Source organism: Ascidiella aspersa, chromosome 2 (genome assembly GCF_963924565.1).
Source record: "Ascidiella aspersa chromosome 2, kaAscAspe10.2, whole genome shotgun sequence".
NCBI lineage: Eukaryota > Metazoa > Chordata > Ascidiacea > Phlebobranchia > Ascidiidae > Ascidiella > Ascidiella aspersa.
Window position 1 is genome coordinate 24,840,031 of NC_139448.1, and position 19,381 is coordinate 24,859,411.

At 35.9% G+C, this 19,381-nt stretch overlaps 1 protein-coding gene across 1 annotated transcript; it reads right to left on the reverse strand.

Moving 5' to 3' along the window:
* Positions 1–422: 422 nt before the first annotated feature.
* On the reverse strand, positions 423–19,381 carry LOC146164460 (phosphatidylinositol 4-kinase beta-like). The gene is made up of 14 exons (XM_083382490.1): positions 18,459–19,381; positions 17,975–18,165; positions 16,766–17,073; positions 15,773–15,968; positions 15,148–15,277; positions 14,222–14,456; positions 13,691–13,857; positions 12,030–12,211; positions 9,957–10,170; positions 7,080–7,211; positions 6,124–6,275; positions 5,124–5,256; positions 3,476–3,596; positions 423–2,892 (listed from the first exon to the last, which is right to left on the reverse strand). Exons 1-14 carry the CDS (start codon positions 19,374–19,376, stop codon positions 2,711–2,713), a joined length of 3,261 nt encoding a protein of 1,086 aa, XP_083238616.1. The 5' UTR covers positions 19,377–19,381; the 3' UTR covers positions 423–2,710.

Sequence of the window (19,381 nt, forward strand, 5' to 3'; positions counted from 1 at the left end):
AAAACTTGACGTGATAGAGAAAAACTGATGTCATTTTTAGATTCACGCCCAAAAGTTAGTCAAATATACAATTGTTAGATCGAAGTCAACAAAAATTGTGTTCCCAGTGTAATCGACAATTTCATACACTTTGCAATTTTTACATCAACTTTATTATTCGGCCCGGGAAAAATATTTCTTCCTGCTGCGGCCCCTGAAACATTTTAAGCTGTACAAGCCCGAGCTATACAACTTCCACAGTTTATAATAAGGTTATACGACAGATAAATCCCTAGTGATCTAACGCACATCTAGGGTTTTGGAGTATAACACAACAAAATAGTTTGAATAAATCTGATGACTAACATAGTCTGAAAGTCGTGGTTGTAAGACAGGCTAAAAAAAACCTATATCAATGTTTATATTATACCAAGACGATGATGTTTTGCAACAGGTGCTTTGTTCAATTTATTAGTGTTTTGGGAGTAAAAGCGACACGGACAATCACAAAAACAAATAACGTACGCAAGTGGAAAAGTGTGACGTCAGTGTCAACTGCGGGAAGGTAGTAGGTCTAACGGTCCGCCACGGTGGAATCCTTGCGTTACAACGCAACGCCCAAGATTTGCCAAATGAGCAACTGGCGAAATAGAAAAGTCAATCATAAACAAAAAACGTACGTTACATGGCCACAACCTGGTTCCTATCAGTATATTAGAAGAAGTATTAACTTAGGCGTTTACATGAAATTTAGGCTGAACAAAAAAGATGGATTTTGATTTTTAAACAAACATGTTAATTGTTTAGTTTGAAATCAAGCGTTTAATCTCAATGTCCCAAAATTGAATGGGTCCTGGTATGCAGGGGATATTTATCAAGTTAGTGGAAAGTGAAAAGGCGAAAAGAAAATCAAAAAGGTAATACCAATACAGAAAGCAGAACAAGTCGAGATCAGAAAAAGTACGTATGCACTGAAGAGACGCGAACAAAGCAAGGCGTATAAAACAACTAGCCGACGAAATGGCATACGTTTGCGGGATAGATAAATGAAAACATGCCAGGTCTTGCGTTTAGGTTGTCGTTAAGCGAATAGTAATAATTTTAGTTTCAGTTTGAATACAGTCGCAAAAGCGCTGGCAACAGAACTCTGGCGAGTATGCACCATTTGCGTGTTGATGATTTAATCGCAATTTATTCGATTTGAAACGGAAAAGCAAGCAACGGCACTGTTTACGTCACATCGTAAAAAAACGCAATGGGAACGTTAAAGCGAGATAACACTGATCATTTTGTCATTTTCCGTCGTGCATGGCTGCTCTGGGACGACTCGCTCTTGGGCTCATTTTCTTTAGTAAATTACACTTGACAAGCTGTGGCGTTTGGACTTTCCTTAAAAAAGACAGAATCACCAAGGTAATTATCTCTGAAAACACGCTAAATCAAAATCAAATAATCACCACAGAAGTTCAAGAACGAGAAAACGTTATTTAGAAGTTAAGACCTCCGAAGCCCAAATTAAAGTTTACATTCAGTACCAGACAATCCTAGTAGTGTGGTTTGACATACATTGCAGTTTTGCCTGTCAAATCTACACGCACGCAATATTATTCGTTTGAACCAAAATTTTACGAAAACTGGTAAAAACAATCGTTGAACTTAGATGGCCAATTTTTACAAAGGTGTAAATAGTTGTACGAAACAAGGCAAACAAACATCCAATGTGGCACTAGCTGAGAAGAATAAAGCAGAATATAGCAACCGTGTAAACTATTTACTCTTGTCGAACACCAATCCGCACTTTGCGTCGCGTGTCAGTTTTTTAACTCAATCTTATGAAAGCTATTGGTTTGCGAAACCAGGAAGAAGCATTGTTACATAAAGTTGAATTGAATAAAGCCAACTACGACCACTATAAAGGGCGGGTGCTATAGAAAATTCAAACGAATCACGTAAAAACAGTGTTAGCACATCTAGCGTGTAATTGCATTGCGAACATTAAACGGTTACAAGTTTGCTTTACAACACACATTGTACATCTTGGGTTTCGTTAAACCACGCCAAAATCAGTTCCCAGATTTTTTAAGGTTGAGAGAAAAACGTTTTAAACACACCATTGTCATCTATGTTTAAATGGCCCAAAGAGTAAACATTTTGGATTTTTTTAAGCTTTTTTTTTTTTAAACAAACGTTTTCCGCTAATTACGTACAAAGATAAGTTTCAACTTGTTTTAAAAATGTCATATCGACCACAATAAAGCTTACCACGTTGTTATATGTCACTCGATGAGAACTTATAAAAGAGTGTAAACTATGGTAAATTCAACATACCTTTCTTTCGTCATTAAAACGATCGAAAGGAAAACGCTTGGCACTGAGATCAGCTTGAAGAATGTCGAATAAACAAATTGCGGAAAGCATTTATTTCGAGGTGCCTTTTGCGTTCAAAACCAGACGCCCCTGTGTATTAGCAAGCTTTGTACAAACATTGCCAAAACATCGCATTCGAACAGCACGCGAAGCTCACTAAAGGCCGCGTCATTCCGCAATGACGTCACTGTGACGTCGAGGACGTAATCCAAGTTTCGGGGTCTTTCTGCGAGTGTGTCCTGCATTTCTTTCATCCGATGCGGGACCTAGTGTTTTGGCTTGGTATTTTCAAACCTACCAATGCCACTGCGAACTGAGTAGGGTCTCCGTGAGGTGACGTGATCAGCTCGAGGACCTTAAGGGATCAGAGGATGCCGTTCGTGATGTACTGGAAGTTGTCGTAGAGCTTGGTGGTCCACGATCGCACGGAGCCCTCCACCATGTTCTCCACTTCCTCGTGCAGCTGATTCTCGGTGAGGGAGAGGTGGAAGCGATCTCGGAGCGCCCGGACCGTGCTTACGCCGTGAAGGCAGGCCAAAGACGGGCCTGTGGACAGGAATTTTTTTGGAAAAGTAAGTTCTATATTGCAGCCGCCGCGTTTGTGGCTTTAAAGTGAAAACTAACAGCCGCTCGAGCAACTATCGGTTTACGTGTGACTTATTTTAATGGAAGCTTTATGAAATAGCTTAGTCGCGAAGACTACACTAACCCATTCCCTATTACCACAGAATTATATGGTTTCTTATGGATTCTTTAAAAGCCTAAACATCTTAATTAACAATGCCAAGCTGCGTGTGGCTTAAATATAAAGTGTTACGCTATAAAGCTGTGTGTTTTTTGGTTAGTTTAATAATTAATCATTATTCGAATTGCAAATTTTTGTGCAATAAACTAAATTGGAATAAAGACAACTTCGGTTTTTATACATTCTTGTTCATTTTTAACTGATTTTTAACGATTTATTTTGTGGGCATTGTGATACATTTTACCTGATGGATAAAGTAAACGTGATATGATTGCTGCTTAGCGGCGTGCTAATTATATCTGGGCGTTTAACTGACCAAGATAATTCTCGTTAAACAAGAGACTAATAACAATAGGTAGTAGTTTGTCGAGTGATTAATTTTACCTGCAGACATAATGTCGACCAGCTGAACGATCTTGTCCATGTGCTTGCGTGCCGACACTAATCCTTGTAGCATGAGTATCTTGTAGTACTCGAACATGTCACCCTCCAAACCACCCATTACCTGCAAAACAAACCAGCAGTTCAAATTGAGAGTATGAAGATTGAACGGCTATATATATATATATATATATAACTATCAATTTATGTTGCAATGCTAAATGGTTCGTAGGACTCGAGTTTTTCGAAAATAAACGATCACAACTACAGCTTGGTCTATGTTTTAGTTAACACCCGAAATATTTAATTGTGAGACAATTTTCTTGCAGTTTATTTTGGCATTTACCTATTGATATTCTTGATTAAATGCAAGCAAATATATTAGGCTCAATAATATGAACATGCTCCCTTGGTCATCCATTAAAACAAAAATAGAAAACAGTGTGCCCTAATTAGGCTTACGGCAGTCGGCAGTGTATCAATTGTTAAATAATACCGTTCCAAGTGTTTGGCTTTTTAAAGACATATTCTTGTATACCTTAATGTATTATTAATATGGTAACTAAGAACTGCATGGTGTCAAAATTAAAAGGTAATGACGAGATAGCAGTTATAAGTTAGGGATATAGCGTTTAAATGATATTGCATAAAACATAAATTAAACGCAGTTTTCATATTCTACGAAAACAGTAAAATGATTAACATATATTTGTATATCATAGCTTTCTGTCCAGCAACTGGTTCGTTAGTCACTGTATAAACTAAAATCACTGTTATTTTTATATATTTTTTTATTTCTGTATGTGGTACAACTTGAGGTAATTTTTAAAAATATCCCGCCACAAGACATCGAGAAGAATTGTTAACAATTTACTTCCGTTCCATTTAGAATTATTATTTTACCACAAGTCACCATTTTTTGGTACGCTGCTAATTACCAACGGGATGACCTGCTTATTTCAATCATGACGTTTTCAGTTTTGCTGAAGCGAAATAAGTTGTGCAGCATTATTGTTTTGTCAATCAATAACTCCCAACAGATTTCACATTGTCCTAATAGCGATAGCAACTGGTTTCAAGTGTGCAGTGTTGACGCTGCTGAGAGTTAAGTGTTTGGCGAATTGTTCCACCTCCATATCGCAAGGCCAGGCCAGGCGTAATATTAATGAGTTTCGAATGGCGCAGCAGTCACTTATATCACTGTTTTGAAACGATAAGCACCGGGCATTACACCTTGGTACAAAATACTAAAGAGTAATTTATAGTATCCTTATACATTTCTAGAGTAAAAACAGCCTCCAACCAATTAAAAATAAACTATATGCTTTCAATTTCAGTAAACCGAAAATTAGTTTGTTAGGATATTATACAATAAATATATTTCCATCCTCTGAGCCTCAATTAGTATTTTATACAAATATTTTTCTATAGTAACATCCAAAAAAAAGTGATTAGGTCCATTTGTTAAATTTAACGTGGAATGTTAGAGGATAAGCAAAATGCACGGCTAAAAAATTGTACTCGCACTTTGTTACTAAGTGAATGCTCAAGGTTCAATTAATCAGAGATTACGCTTGGCCAGGTTCATTTGCAAGCGCGTACTACAGTACCCGAATAAAATAGCCGTGACTTAAAAGCACACGGAAATCACCTCAACAAACTCTTTGGTGAGTTTAAACGGCGAGCTCTCGAAGCCAAGGCTCTTCGGTGAACTGGAGAGGATAAAGCCGAAATCGATGTGGATGATGTGTCCTTCCGCATCCAGAAGGATGTTGCCGTTGTGTCTAAGGAGGTCAACATAAAGCTTTGTAACAAGGAGGTACATTTTTTTAAATAACCCCAGTGGGCAAATATACATTACCCGTTGGGCACTCGTGGTCAACAAACTTGCATTAGCGCGCCAGCAAGAAGATTCAAAATTTAAATACTTTTTTTCTAATAGCCTTTGTAAATTTACTTTTACTAACAATGCCTTGTCGATAGGATATGAACAAAAATTGGCCTAGGTTGTCAATATTCTCAGATAGCGCATAACCTAGTGTTTCTCTTTTGTGATCCCGTGGACTAATTTGAACGTTATTCTGACTTTGTAAAACTTGGTAGGAAATGCTCTAAGCGGAAACTTAGATTTGCGAAAAGCGCTACAAATTTTGGCAATTATGAAGTTGAAGTAGCCAAAAAATACAGTTTAGGGGGTGGGTCTTGTGCCCCTGTATCCGCGCCCTGCTCTAGAAAGCACAAACAAAAAGTATTGTACGGTAACACTGTATGAACTTGGCACTGATTTAATACGTTACATGAAACATTGGCCAAAAATAAATTACATGTGGCTCAATAAATGGTAAATTTGGTAAAAAGATCAAGATGATTTTCGGCCCGCAAATGTATGAAACTTTTGTTTAGTAAGTTAAAGTTTATCAACAATGTAATTTAAAAATAAGGTCGAGGATGGCTCTCACCCATCAAGCCCCTAAAAAATATTTTTTTAGAAAAGAAAAGATGTTGCACGACTATAAATACATATATTGGCGATAAATATAGCTAATTGCGATTTCTCACACATACAACAAACTTCCCTGTGAAACTACAAAATCCCCCCCCCCCCCCTCAGTTAAGAACCTCTGGCATAACCGATCGAAACTTAATTCTACCTGTCTTTGACTTGTAGGAGGTAACATATGATGCTGTAGGCTGCCGAGCTTTCGACAAAGTTACGTTGGGCGGTGAGAAAGCCCTCCGAGTTAGGGCCGCCGTATTCCTGGTAAAAATAGTTGAGCAACGAGCATTGACTGTTCTTCTTTATCTGAAACGCGAAACATATAGTTGATAAAACAGATCGTGAATGTTGCGCAGTGGTATGGCATTAAGCATGGTACGGGGTGGTGTTTATTTTCCTATTTGGATCTTTTGGTATTTTGGAACTTTAAGCATAAATTATTTGAAGAGCAACATAGAATAGTGTTAGTGTTTATGAACCCGAATTTAAGTACTTGTTAGACCGCAGGATTATAACTCAATGAAAATGATGTATAAAATGACCAAAATATCACCACACGGCACACTTCCCCTAATAAAGATAAATACCGTAGACATTTTTTCGTTAGCAAATCACAACTAAATGTTGGTAAAATTTCAAACTGAACAACAATTTCATCTAACTCTTTTAAACGAGAATCAAGCTCATTACAGATTTTGTTAGATAGGTATTGATATTTCTTTCTTTTGAACGATAATCAAGTTAAGTTCGATACAAAATTTTATTTAAGGCCTTACAGCATTGTTTTTTCGACCTGTTTTTTTTTGGGGGCCAAAACAGTTGGCTTAGGTAAATGACTCCCTTGTTTACCTAAACTAAGTTGCACGAATATTTTTTATAAATTCGCAGTTTAGTTCATTCAGGATTCGTTTAGGCAACACTTTTTCTTTGCAAAACGAGGGGCATAATTTAGTATTGTAGTACATAACGAGGCTATCTATTAATTATGTGACATCCCAACTTGGTCCAAAACAACAACTTGCTCGTATGCTTGCTAACCGTTTTCACCCACGTTCAAAGCCGCTACGCAAATTCCATGACATAAAAAAAAGCGCTGGGCACAACATTTACCTGATGCAGTGATACGGCGTTGACGATTGGTTCAATGAGTCCGCTGTCCGTCGAAGTGACGATGATCTGGTAAGGTCGCACCCACAAGTTGACCCGTTCCTCTTTCCATATCTGGTGGATTTGTTCCAGCATCTTAACAAAAATGTAAGTGATTACAAGACGGATCGTTCAGGTAATATAAAGTTAGACAAAGCGAGTGTATCCGATTCATATTCAAACATTCGGAGCTTTGAACCCCAATCAAACATAGCCCAGTGACAAAAATGTATTTTTTTTACCAAGCTGAGTAGTCTATGTGCCAATAGCACTATTTTTAAGGGGCAAGTGTTTTACGTCTAAACTTAGATGATCTTATATCAAATTCATATAGTTTTTTTAGCCATTATATTGGGTTTCACCAAGTGTTTTCTACATCAAAGTTTATTTTTTTAGAAAAAAAACAAAAATAACTATGCTTCTTACTGAACGAAATTTTGACCTATTAACCTGGAAAACTTCCCACTTGACATTTTAATTTTAACTACTTTGCTTATAAGATTATAGCAATGAGGTCAATTGGTACTTGATTTTTCATCAAAAATAAATAAATCAGGTTTACCAAACATCCTGGATATGCTGACAAGCCAAACAATTTTCAAAGGTAAGTCCCATAACATGTTACATTGCATTATTTAAAACACTTAGAATAGGATGTTAACATTTATATTTGGAACTTTTGCAAATGGTAAAATGTAGAACTTTATTTTCAAATAATAAATCCAATACGATATGCGTTAAAATGTTTGTCAGTTTAGACAGTGGCGATTTTAAGTAATTGTTTTATAACTAGTAATGCTATATAGGGCAAAACGTTGGCAAAAGAGGTTGTTTACATTAAAAACAAAATAGCCTGACAACGGAACTACTGCATCATGTCCTTGCAATAAATAACGCGCAAGAGCGGTAGCTATTTGGCTTTTCTACTTGGCCTGTACAATGGGATACGAACAGCACGAATGGTTTAACTGTTCAAAGTCTAGCCGCCGGATTTTGTCCGCTTGCCTTACATTACAGTAGACAAAGCGGTGATGAACGTTGGACTGATAATGTTGCGCAAACTTAGGCAAACAAAATGCCGGATTGTGGGAGGTGTAGAGTAGACGTTGCACTAAACAAGTCGGGTTGAAAGTTGAAAAGTTTACCATGACTAAATATGGTGACAAATAAAAAAAATCGCACTACATCTTAACCTAATAACAAAAAGCTTTCGAGTTTTACACGTTGTGCCATCTCGGTTACTTATCTCGGTTAAAACTTAAAACCTACAAATCATCAGAATTTTGTTTTTTAATGAACATAAAAGGCAGACGTCTTCCACATTTTGGTAATGCGGTAAGGAAAAGCAATGCTTTTATGGTATAGAAAACAACACCCTAGTCTCCTAAGCATGTTATAAAAACACCCCTACGGTATAACACAACGACTAGTGGTCTGCAGAAGAGCCTCTCCTCGCAAGATTATCCCGCAAATCATTTCCGCGTGTGGGTAATCTCTCAAAATACCAAATGGCAGGTCAGTTTTCCAAAACAGCGGGTAGAGAAAATTGCATAAAACTTATTTCCATGTTCACTTTACTGAGCCATGTAATGTGACAAAACACATGGCCAAGTGGCATATATCAAAAAGTGAGCTTCGTAGCATGGTGAGTTAGGTTACGCAAACGCAAGTAAGCAGAATCGTCAACAATAGTGCACAAAACCCAACCATAAATGTAACACGTCCCAACTAAAGGTTAATTATAGAGCAATGTTACGCAAAACTACGACGACGCAAACAGCTGTCGCGACGGCATTAATAAACGAACTTAGAAAAGGCAAAACGTGGCTAAATTGCAGGGTTACGCAAGCGTAAATCATTTACAAATGCCACTGGGGTAACAAAACTTTACGTGGCAGCAGCGCGCACGCCGAATATAGAAACAGCACAGGCCTCACCTCCCAGCTGCAATTAGCCGTTTGGCCACGTTTCGCTCGCTTTACGTTTACGCAAGCAACGCAGTGCTCACGCAAGGCCGGCAAACGGCGGAAATCCCCTGGGGCGCGAACGCACCAGCAACGCTGGGGATCACGAGAGGAAGAAGCTGCGTGTAATGCCGCTATGACCTCACTCTTTTACACGTAAGTAGGCTACCGTCATCACTTGAGGAAACTTAAAACTGCGACTGCACAACGTGATTTTCGGCGCCCCCGTATTTACAAATTAAACACATAAAGATAAATATTTTTTTATTAAAAACCATTGCGCATTTCGTGACCAAAGTTTTAGATTAGGGTTTTAACGGCCCAAGACTATTAATTAAATCGCTGTTTTTTTAGCTGGGGGCATAGTTAAAAATCGAAACATTTTCGCGGCAAACTTTCTACAAAACAACATTCCATAACTTGACAATCGCTATTAATACACCGCGAAGCAATAGTTTCGCATGCTTTATGTATGTGTTTTTGTTATACGCATACAGATAGATGAATTTCGAAAAATAAAAAGTATCAAAAGTATTGGCACACTTAAGAATCTCTTGAAACACAGTTGGGCACCACTGAATTGGATGGACATTCATCCCAAAGTACATATCAATGAGAAGGCGTCCTACGCGGTCAAAACAGTTATTTTTTGGTTTAGCAAAGTGTGGACAAAATCGAACATTTTATTTAAATAGAACCGGCAATGTGTTGTCGCGCGATTTTAAATAAAGGGGTTTCTGAGGCCATGCAGCTTGTCAAACAGGCGTTAGGTTCGTTTGCTGACCAATGAACAGTTAAGCAAACCAAATATAGTTGTCGAACAAAACATTACCGACTATTCTCATTACAAGCCAGATTTGACTGGTGCAACACAAACCTGAAAGGCGAGCAACTCTTGCCGCAGATCATCGCCGCACTTCACAATGGCTGGAATCAGCTTCCAGTTGGGCAAGTGGCCGTAGGGAGAGGACTCTCGGATGCGACGGGCCTTCTCTTCCCAGGGCTCCTTGAGAGCAGCGGCCGAGGGGTCATCCGGATCGCGCCGGAACCCGTTTACCGAACCTCCGCTAAGACGTTCTGCTAGTCGACGCCTATGGACGGCAATTAAAAAAATCGAACGATGAGTTGCTTTGTAAAGCTAACGTCATTCTTTTTGAAAAAAGCAGGACACTTTAAAGGCATTTTTCACCTATTGGTAAAAAAGTATTACAAATATGTTTAAAAATGAAGGAATCAGGAGGCATTATATGTAAAGACAACTTGTATTGCATTCTCGACAAGCTTTCGCACAACCGTGCTGCATCAGGTCAAGGTATAAATAAAAATATAAATGAAAAAGTGCGACCTGATTCCTCTATTTAGAATTAGACAAATACGGCAATTTACAAAGTTTAAAAATGAGGTTATGTAACTACGAGAAACGAAAGCGCGGAGAGCCTTCAATATTAACTTTCTTTAGTTACTCAAAAATAAATCTTAGCACTAAAGAGGGAATTTTCACCAAAATGTGAGGGTTTTTAGCGTTTGCAGGATAATGTAATGGGATCAATCAATTTTTTCGCTTTAACAAAATTCGACAGCCGTTGGTGGGCAACATGAATGCCTAACTTAAAATAATGTTTTGTCATTAGTTTAAAAAAAATGTTGTCCTCAAATAGCGTGAGCATTGCATGAATTCATTATGGCGGACGAAATGAAAACATTTAGCTAGTCACATGCGTACCGCAAGCTGTGGCTTGCTTACGTCTGAATTCGTGCAGGTTTTGTTCCTGCACCACACAGTAAAGAGGTTACAAGACTCCAGCTTTGTGCAAATTTAAATACAATACCAGTAGGACCGCAAATACCAGTTTTTTATATTTTTAAAATTAAAATCGATTGTAATTAAAAGACAAACTAAATTGCTTACGATTTTTTTTGAAGACACAACATCATATATATTTGACAACTCGACCAACACAAATAAATAGTTTCGTTTGTCAAACAATGACTGTTTAAAGAACACTCTTCAAGTAAACTAGATTAGGCAATTTAGATATATAGGATTAAACTAGGTGCATGACCACATGGCGATACAAACTTTACAAACAAAAGTACGGATTCACGTAACATAGACTCTGAAGTAAGGGTGAGTTTGCTAAAATATTCATGAGAACAAGTTATGGTCATTATCTAGGTACCACATGAATCAAATGGCCAATGAAACATGTGACCTATCGTGAAATGTGAGCAGCTAGCTATAAACACCGTTCTATTTTTGATAGGGCAATTAAAATCCTACAGTAATTCGGACCTGTCTCGGGCGCAATATAACAACATACGAAAACGCAATACTGTTGCAAGGGACACTAAATGGGGACTGAAGTATCGGATTAATTAAGCGAGTTTCCTGTATTTGTGTACAGCACACATGTCCATTGGCGAGAGAATTCGGCTTGCCTGGTTTCTGGTTCCCCAGCCCCGCACATAAGAAGTCGTAAATGTGAGTCAATGCTTTTGGTAAACACAAAGCTATGGGAAATAACATTAAAACAGATATGGCAATTGTTTGTTGAGATGTATAAATTCTGTTTTGATCAAAAGAATGTAAAGCGTTTGTACATGACAGGCTGAAAACAAAACTTGATAAATGAGCTTTAGAACCAATTATAAAACAAAACTTTTGAAGCCTTTCGGTCTTCCAGAGTCTATCAATTCGGACAACAACATATATGTAAAGCATTTAAATATTAATAAGGAATAGCTTAAGTTACGGACTATTCTGTTACTTAAGGTTCACTACATAGCATACAATCAAAATGGTTATTAAAACAAGGTGCAAGTGTTTACAGGTAACAGGGTTTTTAATTCTTTTATAAGGAATATTTTAGAAAAAAGTTTGTAGTTTTGATCTAACAAATTGCATATTATTGCACTATAAAATAATTACAAATTGAACTAAAAAAAATACCTTATGTCACCAGCAGCAATGTAAACCTCGTGACTGTCAATACTGACTGCATCCCCGCTGACAATACTGTCTAGTGAAAGAACAGACATTCTTGAGACTGAAATCGAATCACTTCCAGATTCTGTAATGCCATTTGCTGGAGGATGATTTTCAGACGGTTGTAGGCATTGTGGTGAGGATGACTGCAAAACAAATTTTCTAAGTGTAATATAAACAGAATTCGTTGTTAAAACTGTTCTTAGCTTATATGTCTATTGACAACCATATTAAAAAGTTCATTGTCTTTATACGTCGATTAATAAGAAGGTATATCATGCAAAAATAATATATAGATACATACAAGTAAAAAAAATAGGATTTCATTAGTGACAAAGGTTGTAGATCAGAAGGACATTTCTAGTTAATATAATGAAATAGGGTTATTTTTTTGTGGAATACTCTTAAATGTAGTTACCAATACTTCAAAGATTTTAGTAAGTTGGGCTTACAATAAAACTTGTTTACAAAGTATTACAAGAAATGTTGTTAAAATGTTATTGGACTTTGGTTATGTTTATACAATTCTAAAGATTCAAAGCAATATAACATTCAACAGGCTTAGTGGTATTAGTAGTAAAAAAATTATACTCAGACATCCCGGCACAAGACAATATCACAAGACAAATCAGCTGACTGTGGTTAGCCCCAGGCCATAGCGTCAGCAAATAGGTTTTAAAAGCAAACTGTAAAAGTTCATTCCAAAGCTAATTGCTAGACCGAAATTGCCCTGCCATTTGGAACACAGCCTACAAAGCTACCTTAAGCGGTAAACAAAAAAAAATGTTTTTTTATAATAAAACAAAGAAATCCTATATTTGTTTTAGCTGTATAGCACAATGTACTGTGAAATATAATTGTTGCCTTTAAGTGAACATTAAATGTTACCAGAGCAATTTTATCCTAATTGCTTTTAAAAAGTTGGTTAACGTTTTGTATGCAACATTGGTTTAAAAGACAATAACCTGGAATATATACTTCTTGGCAGAAACACAATGGTAGTATTAAAGTGAATACTAGTGTGAAAAGGCACAAGGACAAGCAATAATTCATTTATTTAAATTATATTTCCATATATTGAGTTTTATAGATAGTAGGCAAAACCCAAAGTAAATCAGTCATATTGCCTTTTTATTTGAAAATTTACAGGAGACAATACAATGTACAAATTGTGTAAAAATTAAGAATCTTGCTAATGTCTAAAGATTCAGTCAGCACTGGAAGTGACTCACTTGACAGGATTGCTAGTCTATCTAGGTCAGATTTGCCTTTGTTTGGGTTAAGGTTATGGATGACTGAAGGTTAGTGAACCTTGGCCAAGTGATAAGATTATGGACCTAACCAACCTACATAGTTTTAAATCAGCTTTTATGAAGTTGTTAGGTTATTTGTAGTAACTTTAACAAAACTATTTACCTTTTGCTTTTTAGTAAGCAGAGGGTATTCGAAAAAGTAAAAGTCCTGTTAAATCAAATATATAATATAGGGTCATAAATCAAATTTCAATAATGGATCGCAAAAAAATGTAAAACAAAATTTTCTGTTAAAGTAGTTAACATTGAATCTTTAAAAAAATAAAAATAATGACTACAGCCAAACATTTGACAGAAAACTGTCATGCGAACCTCAAGCTGCAGATCATTGATGTCACTTTGCGACCATTCGTCATCTTCCAAAGCTGGTGCATTTGAATCACGGCCATCACTGCCTTGATCATTGCTGGTGTTTTCAGTCTCCATGCTTTCTGCTGCCGCAGTGGTGACAGAGGCACACTCGGTATCCATTTTCACATCTGCAACAAACAACAGGATGCAGTGGTAAAATTTGACATAATTAAGCGAGTTGTTCCACTACAAATTGCAGTTCGTATATTGATAATTTTTTTACATTCTGACAAAGATACCAGTAAGACTATATATTGAGTCAATTCACCCGGTATCCATTTTCACTACTGCAACAAACAACAGGATTTAATGGTTAAGTTATGACATTTATATGCGAGCTGTCAAATTGCAGTTCATCCAATGATTTTTTTTTTACATTTTGACAAAAATTTATGCAAGATATATATATATATCAATATATTGTATTATACAAATATATATCTTGCTATATATTGAGTCAAGAGATATAATTAAAGTGGTCAAATAAAATACCTGGTTGATATGCTACTGGCTCAGGCTGATTGCTCGAAACAGAACTGATGCTCATTTTTCGGGTGGTGATCCCATTGAAAACTGTGCTGTGGTGTGAAAGAGGTGGGGTGGTGTCGATTTTGAGATCTTCCTCTGACTGGGCAAGTCTAAGTGAGCTCTCGAGCATCTTTTGTGGCACTTCGTCGTTCTCTTTGTCTTTGCACTCCAGTACTTCCAAGTAGATCAAGTAGGGAGCCTGAAACAATGTCGCACAACTGTGTTAGGATAAAAGTGAAAGTTTTACAAATCACTCCAACATTCTATTATTGAACATGACCTTTTAAAGGGCCAGGATAGAACTTAATAGTTTTTTAAATATATTGAACTTGAATAAACCTAAGCAGAGTAATGAAGAGCGATATACAAACTTTTGTAAATAGTGTGACTGGCTCTTTTAGATTTATTAGTTTAACATACAAGTGGTTAACAAACAAAAATAGTTTAAGAGATATAAATTCAACTTGGTCATGCTCAGTTGTGCATATCACATATGTGAAATGGGCAAAAAAAAATCATGACATTTGTAACTAATATTAAGTTTTTGAACTTCAAGTTACTGAAAAAGTTTTGATTTTAAAGTGGCTAAAATTTTGATTTTAGTGTCTAAACTCAAAAACCAAAAAAAATAAATTGCAACCTAATAGCTTTAAAATGAAATGAAATAATTTTCAATCAAATTAAATTGATTGCCATTTTAAAGATCATTACAATATTTTACCAAATTTTAATACATTTCCATGTTGCACAACACAACATATTAAGCTTGCTTCATGAAATACATTTTATCCTACTGAATACTTTTTAATGGCTAAGTATAAAAACGAAAATACATTGAATACAGCTATATTCTTATATTTGCAGTGCAATCTACAATCTTATTTACAAACCTTGTCCTTAGAGTTAAGAACAACACCAGCAGAAGGCGGCAACCTCACAATGTGGTGATGACAATCGCCAAAGGGGATCCACACGCGAGCTGGCAAGTTAAGGTTCAACAGTTGAAGCTCAGCAACCAGTCTGTAATGTAAACAACACTTGTTTGCAGAAAATGCAAGCTGGGTTGAACAGCAAACTGTTTTGATAGCTTGTACTCCAAGCTGATCTGTGTGTGTGTGAGTAAGCAGTGGTACAAATATAGGGAAATGCACCTACAAAAATCAAAAATCAGAAATGCTTCGTTCAAGACAACCTTTCCACTGCACTTTTTACTAATGATACGCACAGGGTTGCAACACTATTTTATAAAAGCAATTTAAAGACATTCAAGAAACTTTTATTATTTTTAGTCATTATCAATGTTAACAAAGCATCCAAAAGTTTTTGTGTTTCTTTATTTGAAGTAATTTATATATTTTTTTTTACTGTTAGCATATTCATAGTCTGTGGCATGATTCCAACTTAAAACTAAAAAAACAACATAGTCTTAAGTATGCTGATGTAACATTTAAAGTTGTTGTTTATATAGTGTTTGAAATGCCAAAGAAAATGTTCTCTCCAGCAAATATTCCTCACCTGTGAGTTTTTGCATCCTTGGTAGGTTGTGCCGTAAGACGTTTTCCGATTTGCATTAACACTTTAATGAACTCACGCTCTGGGACTAACTTCCCTGCCATGGATGAACTCTTAGAACAGTGAAAGGCATGGCCGGTAGAGAGATCCCACTCACTGCCGGCTCTGTGCTTGTGGATATTGTCAACCCCATTGTTTCCTGAATGTTATAACGTTAGACATTTAGTAGGGAAACTTAACTAGGAGTTTATAAGACAGGTGTCCCAAAATACATACAGGAAAATGCAACTGGCAGAATATTTAAGTTTAAATCAGTTTCGAGGTTTAACAGTGGATTCCTAATTATAAAAGTTTAGTGAAAAATAGATATGAAAATAAATAAGTTAGTAAATAACAAGCAGAAAGTAAAATATATTTGTGTTGTTTGTTTTTCAAATTTCAACTATATTAAAATTGTAAGTAATGTATAAAAAACAAAAGTTTTTGTTTTATGTTGTACGATATCTCATTGCCATTTGCTCAGCAGTTTATAAACCACACTTAACATAAAAGCCCTTATTGAGAAAAGTGACAACTTTTGAATGCACAGAGTGAATAAATCAAGTTAAGTACTCTATGCAAATATTTAATTGACCCCCCAATGGGCCTTCACGCCAAACTGCGTTGTTCAACTATTGAGTTGAGTTGTGGATTGTACCACAGATCCCAAGTGCTATTTAAACATAGATTAAAAAGGTAAGAAACAAAGGTAGGGTTTAAGTGCACCATTTTTAGTTGATAATCTTAACCAGTTATTCTTGAACTGTGTCCCTCAAGAGATTGTTAAGTGTGTGATAAAGCGATTTTGTAATTTTGGGAAATAATTAATTTGTATAACAAATAGGTATGAGTATACACTTGAATACACACTAACTAAAATAAAAGGGATACTATTAAAACATTTACATGTCGGTAACTATAAGGATATGGATAAACAAAAAAAACATGGCTTTTTACCAGACATGACATCTGATTTTGATCGCTTGTGGGTTTTCCTTTTGTGCCTGTGTTTGTAGCTTTCGTCTACTGCACTTCCTTTTCGAACCAAGGCTGGCGAACTTGTATTATTTGGAACACGGCCGAAAGCATAATGTGCTCTATCCCTTGTTTTGTCCATTTCCGAGTTTGGATTGTGTAGCTCTCCACTTAATATAAGGTTGCGCAGTTTCTGAGCCCTTGTCATTCTCTTTGAAAGCTTGTTGTTTGTTGAATAGCTTCCAAGAAGCCAGGCACAATTCAGTGAGAAATCAATGCTCTCCTTGCATCTGAACAATATACAAAAAACATAAATAAAAAAATACTTCTAATAAACCCCTACTATTATACTAATAACCAGGGCAATTATTTTGACACAGCAAAAAAGTCATAATAATTTCTAACAACATTTAACTGGATTATATCTTCATTAGAGCAAAATATGGTAATAATTTGCAATTAACCCATTTCTAAAAAAATGCTAGCTTTATGTTATTTTTTGCAATTCTTTTGAGCTTGTATTTCAAGCGCTTACCCTACAATTTTTAAAAAAAGTCACACATTGCTGTTCCTTGGCATTTTTATAGACTAAAAGTATCAACATTTCAAAAGTTTTGCATAAACCCAAAAACATGACCGATTTGTCCAGCACCAGTAGTCAATAAAACAACAAAACCAAGTGGCTGACTATGACAGGACACTAATTCAGAACTTCAAACAATGAGTTGTTTAAATTAATTTATTTATGTCAAAAATAATGTTTTAAGGTAAAAAAACATAAAACTATCGCCCTACTTATAACTTTCATGGTATTATTATATTTGGCTTAATTTAGATTACTTTGGGGAAACAAATGGAATATATATATTATGTATATATATTAAAAATAAAATAAAGTGGTTACGGGTTATACATAAAATCACAAATAAAAACTACCAGAAAAACTTTGACTAAGTTAAAGTCAACTGTACATTTGATTTGTTACCATGTCAATAAATATCCTACTTTTACCTTTTTTGGTTTATTTAGTATGTTGTTTTGTGCTAGTGTAAAAAAATGTATAAATATTGTAATTTAAAACAATATAGCTGTTCCTTTCATATCATATTATGTCCAGCAATAATATCAATGGTGGAGTATACACATATTTGTGTATAAAGCAATAAACCAAACAAAAATCACTGTAGTTACCTTTTGACAATGTAAGGATGAATAGCTTCTCTCATATCGTGATCCATATGAATATACATGACAAGAAGTTCTGGTAGGTAAAAGTCTACATCACTTTTCGGAAACATGAACAGCTTATTGCCAAGATAAGCCATTACACCCGGCTCTTTGGAGTGGAAAAGGTACTGGAGAGCAATTGGCATATCAAATACCTGAAATAAAATATACAACAAATCTATCAAAGTCATATTGTATACTAGGGATTTAACTCAAAAGTAATGAATCAGTTAGACTGGAAAAATATATACTCCTATACAGTGGTGCCAGTAAACTTTATTTATTTTTATTTAAGAAAAAAATTATAGTAGCTAAATTAAACTGATAAAGAATCTCACAAAAAAAATCTTATAAAAAAACAATAGTACATCAGACTTTCATTATATAATGTACAAATAAGTACTGGCTGCCTCACAAAACAGCAGCACCAATGCAGTTTTTAACAAACCTGTGATTCAAAGAGTCTAAGTAACCACGACTTTCTTGGCGCAATTGGTTCTTCCAACATTGTGAAGTCTGGAATAGTTGAAAGTTCAGTAATTGGCAAAGCTTTCGGGGGTAGTGTTTTGGGCTTTTTTGCTACAGTTTCTAATGCTTGGTTGGCATCACCAACATTGGTGGTAACAGTCAAGTTCGGCTGGAATGGTGAGGTAGATTTTGGCGAGAGGGAGCTGGCATTGCTTGAAGAGCTGCTGCCCTTTAGGCGGTCCTTTTTCTTGTTTTTAGAAAATAGGTCAAGAGTTAAATTAAGTTTCCGTGGATCCAGCTTTCTCAGAGCTCGTCCAGGTGCACTTCCTGTATTTGTTGATTTATCAACAATCACCACCTCATGGGCTTGAATAACAATATCATTAATTTTCTTCTCAGGACAGGAACATACAATGTCACATAAATCGTCACCAGAAGCAGCTTGTTCTTCCAAAGTGTTTTCAGGTGCATTAACAAATGTTTTATCTGGCCGAGGAGTAGCCATTTCATCCTCACCCTCACTTTCAAAAGCCATATTTGTTTGACCGCAATTTACTTCATGGTCAACAAACGAGTTTCCAAACTCATTGGGAACTCCTGAAAAATCAGTCAGTGTGTCATCTAAACACTCAAGGTCACCATTTATCTGCAAGACTTTTTCAAAGTCTTTGTCCAAAGGTATTCCATTGGTTTTCTTATTTAGTTTGGGTTGATGAGTCACTGGCAAATGGTCATCAGTCTCTTTAATACTGTTGTTAGTTGTGTTTAATGTCTTTTGATGGTGAAGAATGCTAGTTTGAATTAACTTGTCTTTATCATTATCATGTGAAAATGAATCAATGCCATTCAGCAATTTTAATTTATTGTTTGCATCAGTATGAGAAACCTCATGATTCATATTTG

What these genes read in the sequence shown, in the direction of transcription:
- LOC146164460 (XM_083382490.1), bottom strand. Translation starts at nt 19,376, where the DNA reads ATGAATCATGAGGTTTCTCATACTGATGCAAACAATAAATTAAAATTG. An exon ending in TCAATGATCTGCAGCTTGAG is followed by an intron (nt 12,212 to 13,690) that starts GTTCGCATGACA and finishes TTTGTTTTGCAG; the next exon opens with TCATCCTCACCACAATGCCT. An exon ending in TCACCAAAGAGTTTGTTGAG is followed by an intron (nt 3,597 to 5,123) that starts GTGATTTCCGTG and finishes TTTGTTTTGCAG; the next exon opens with GTAATGGGTGGTTTGGAGGG.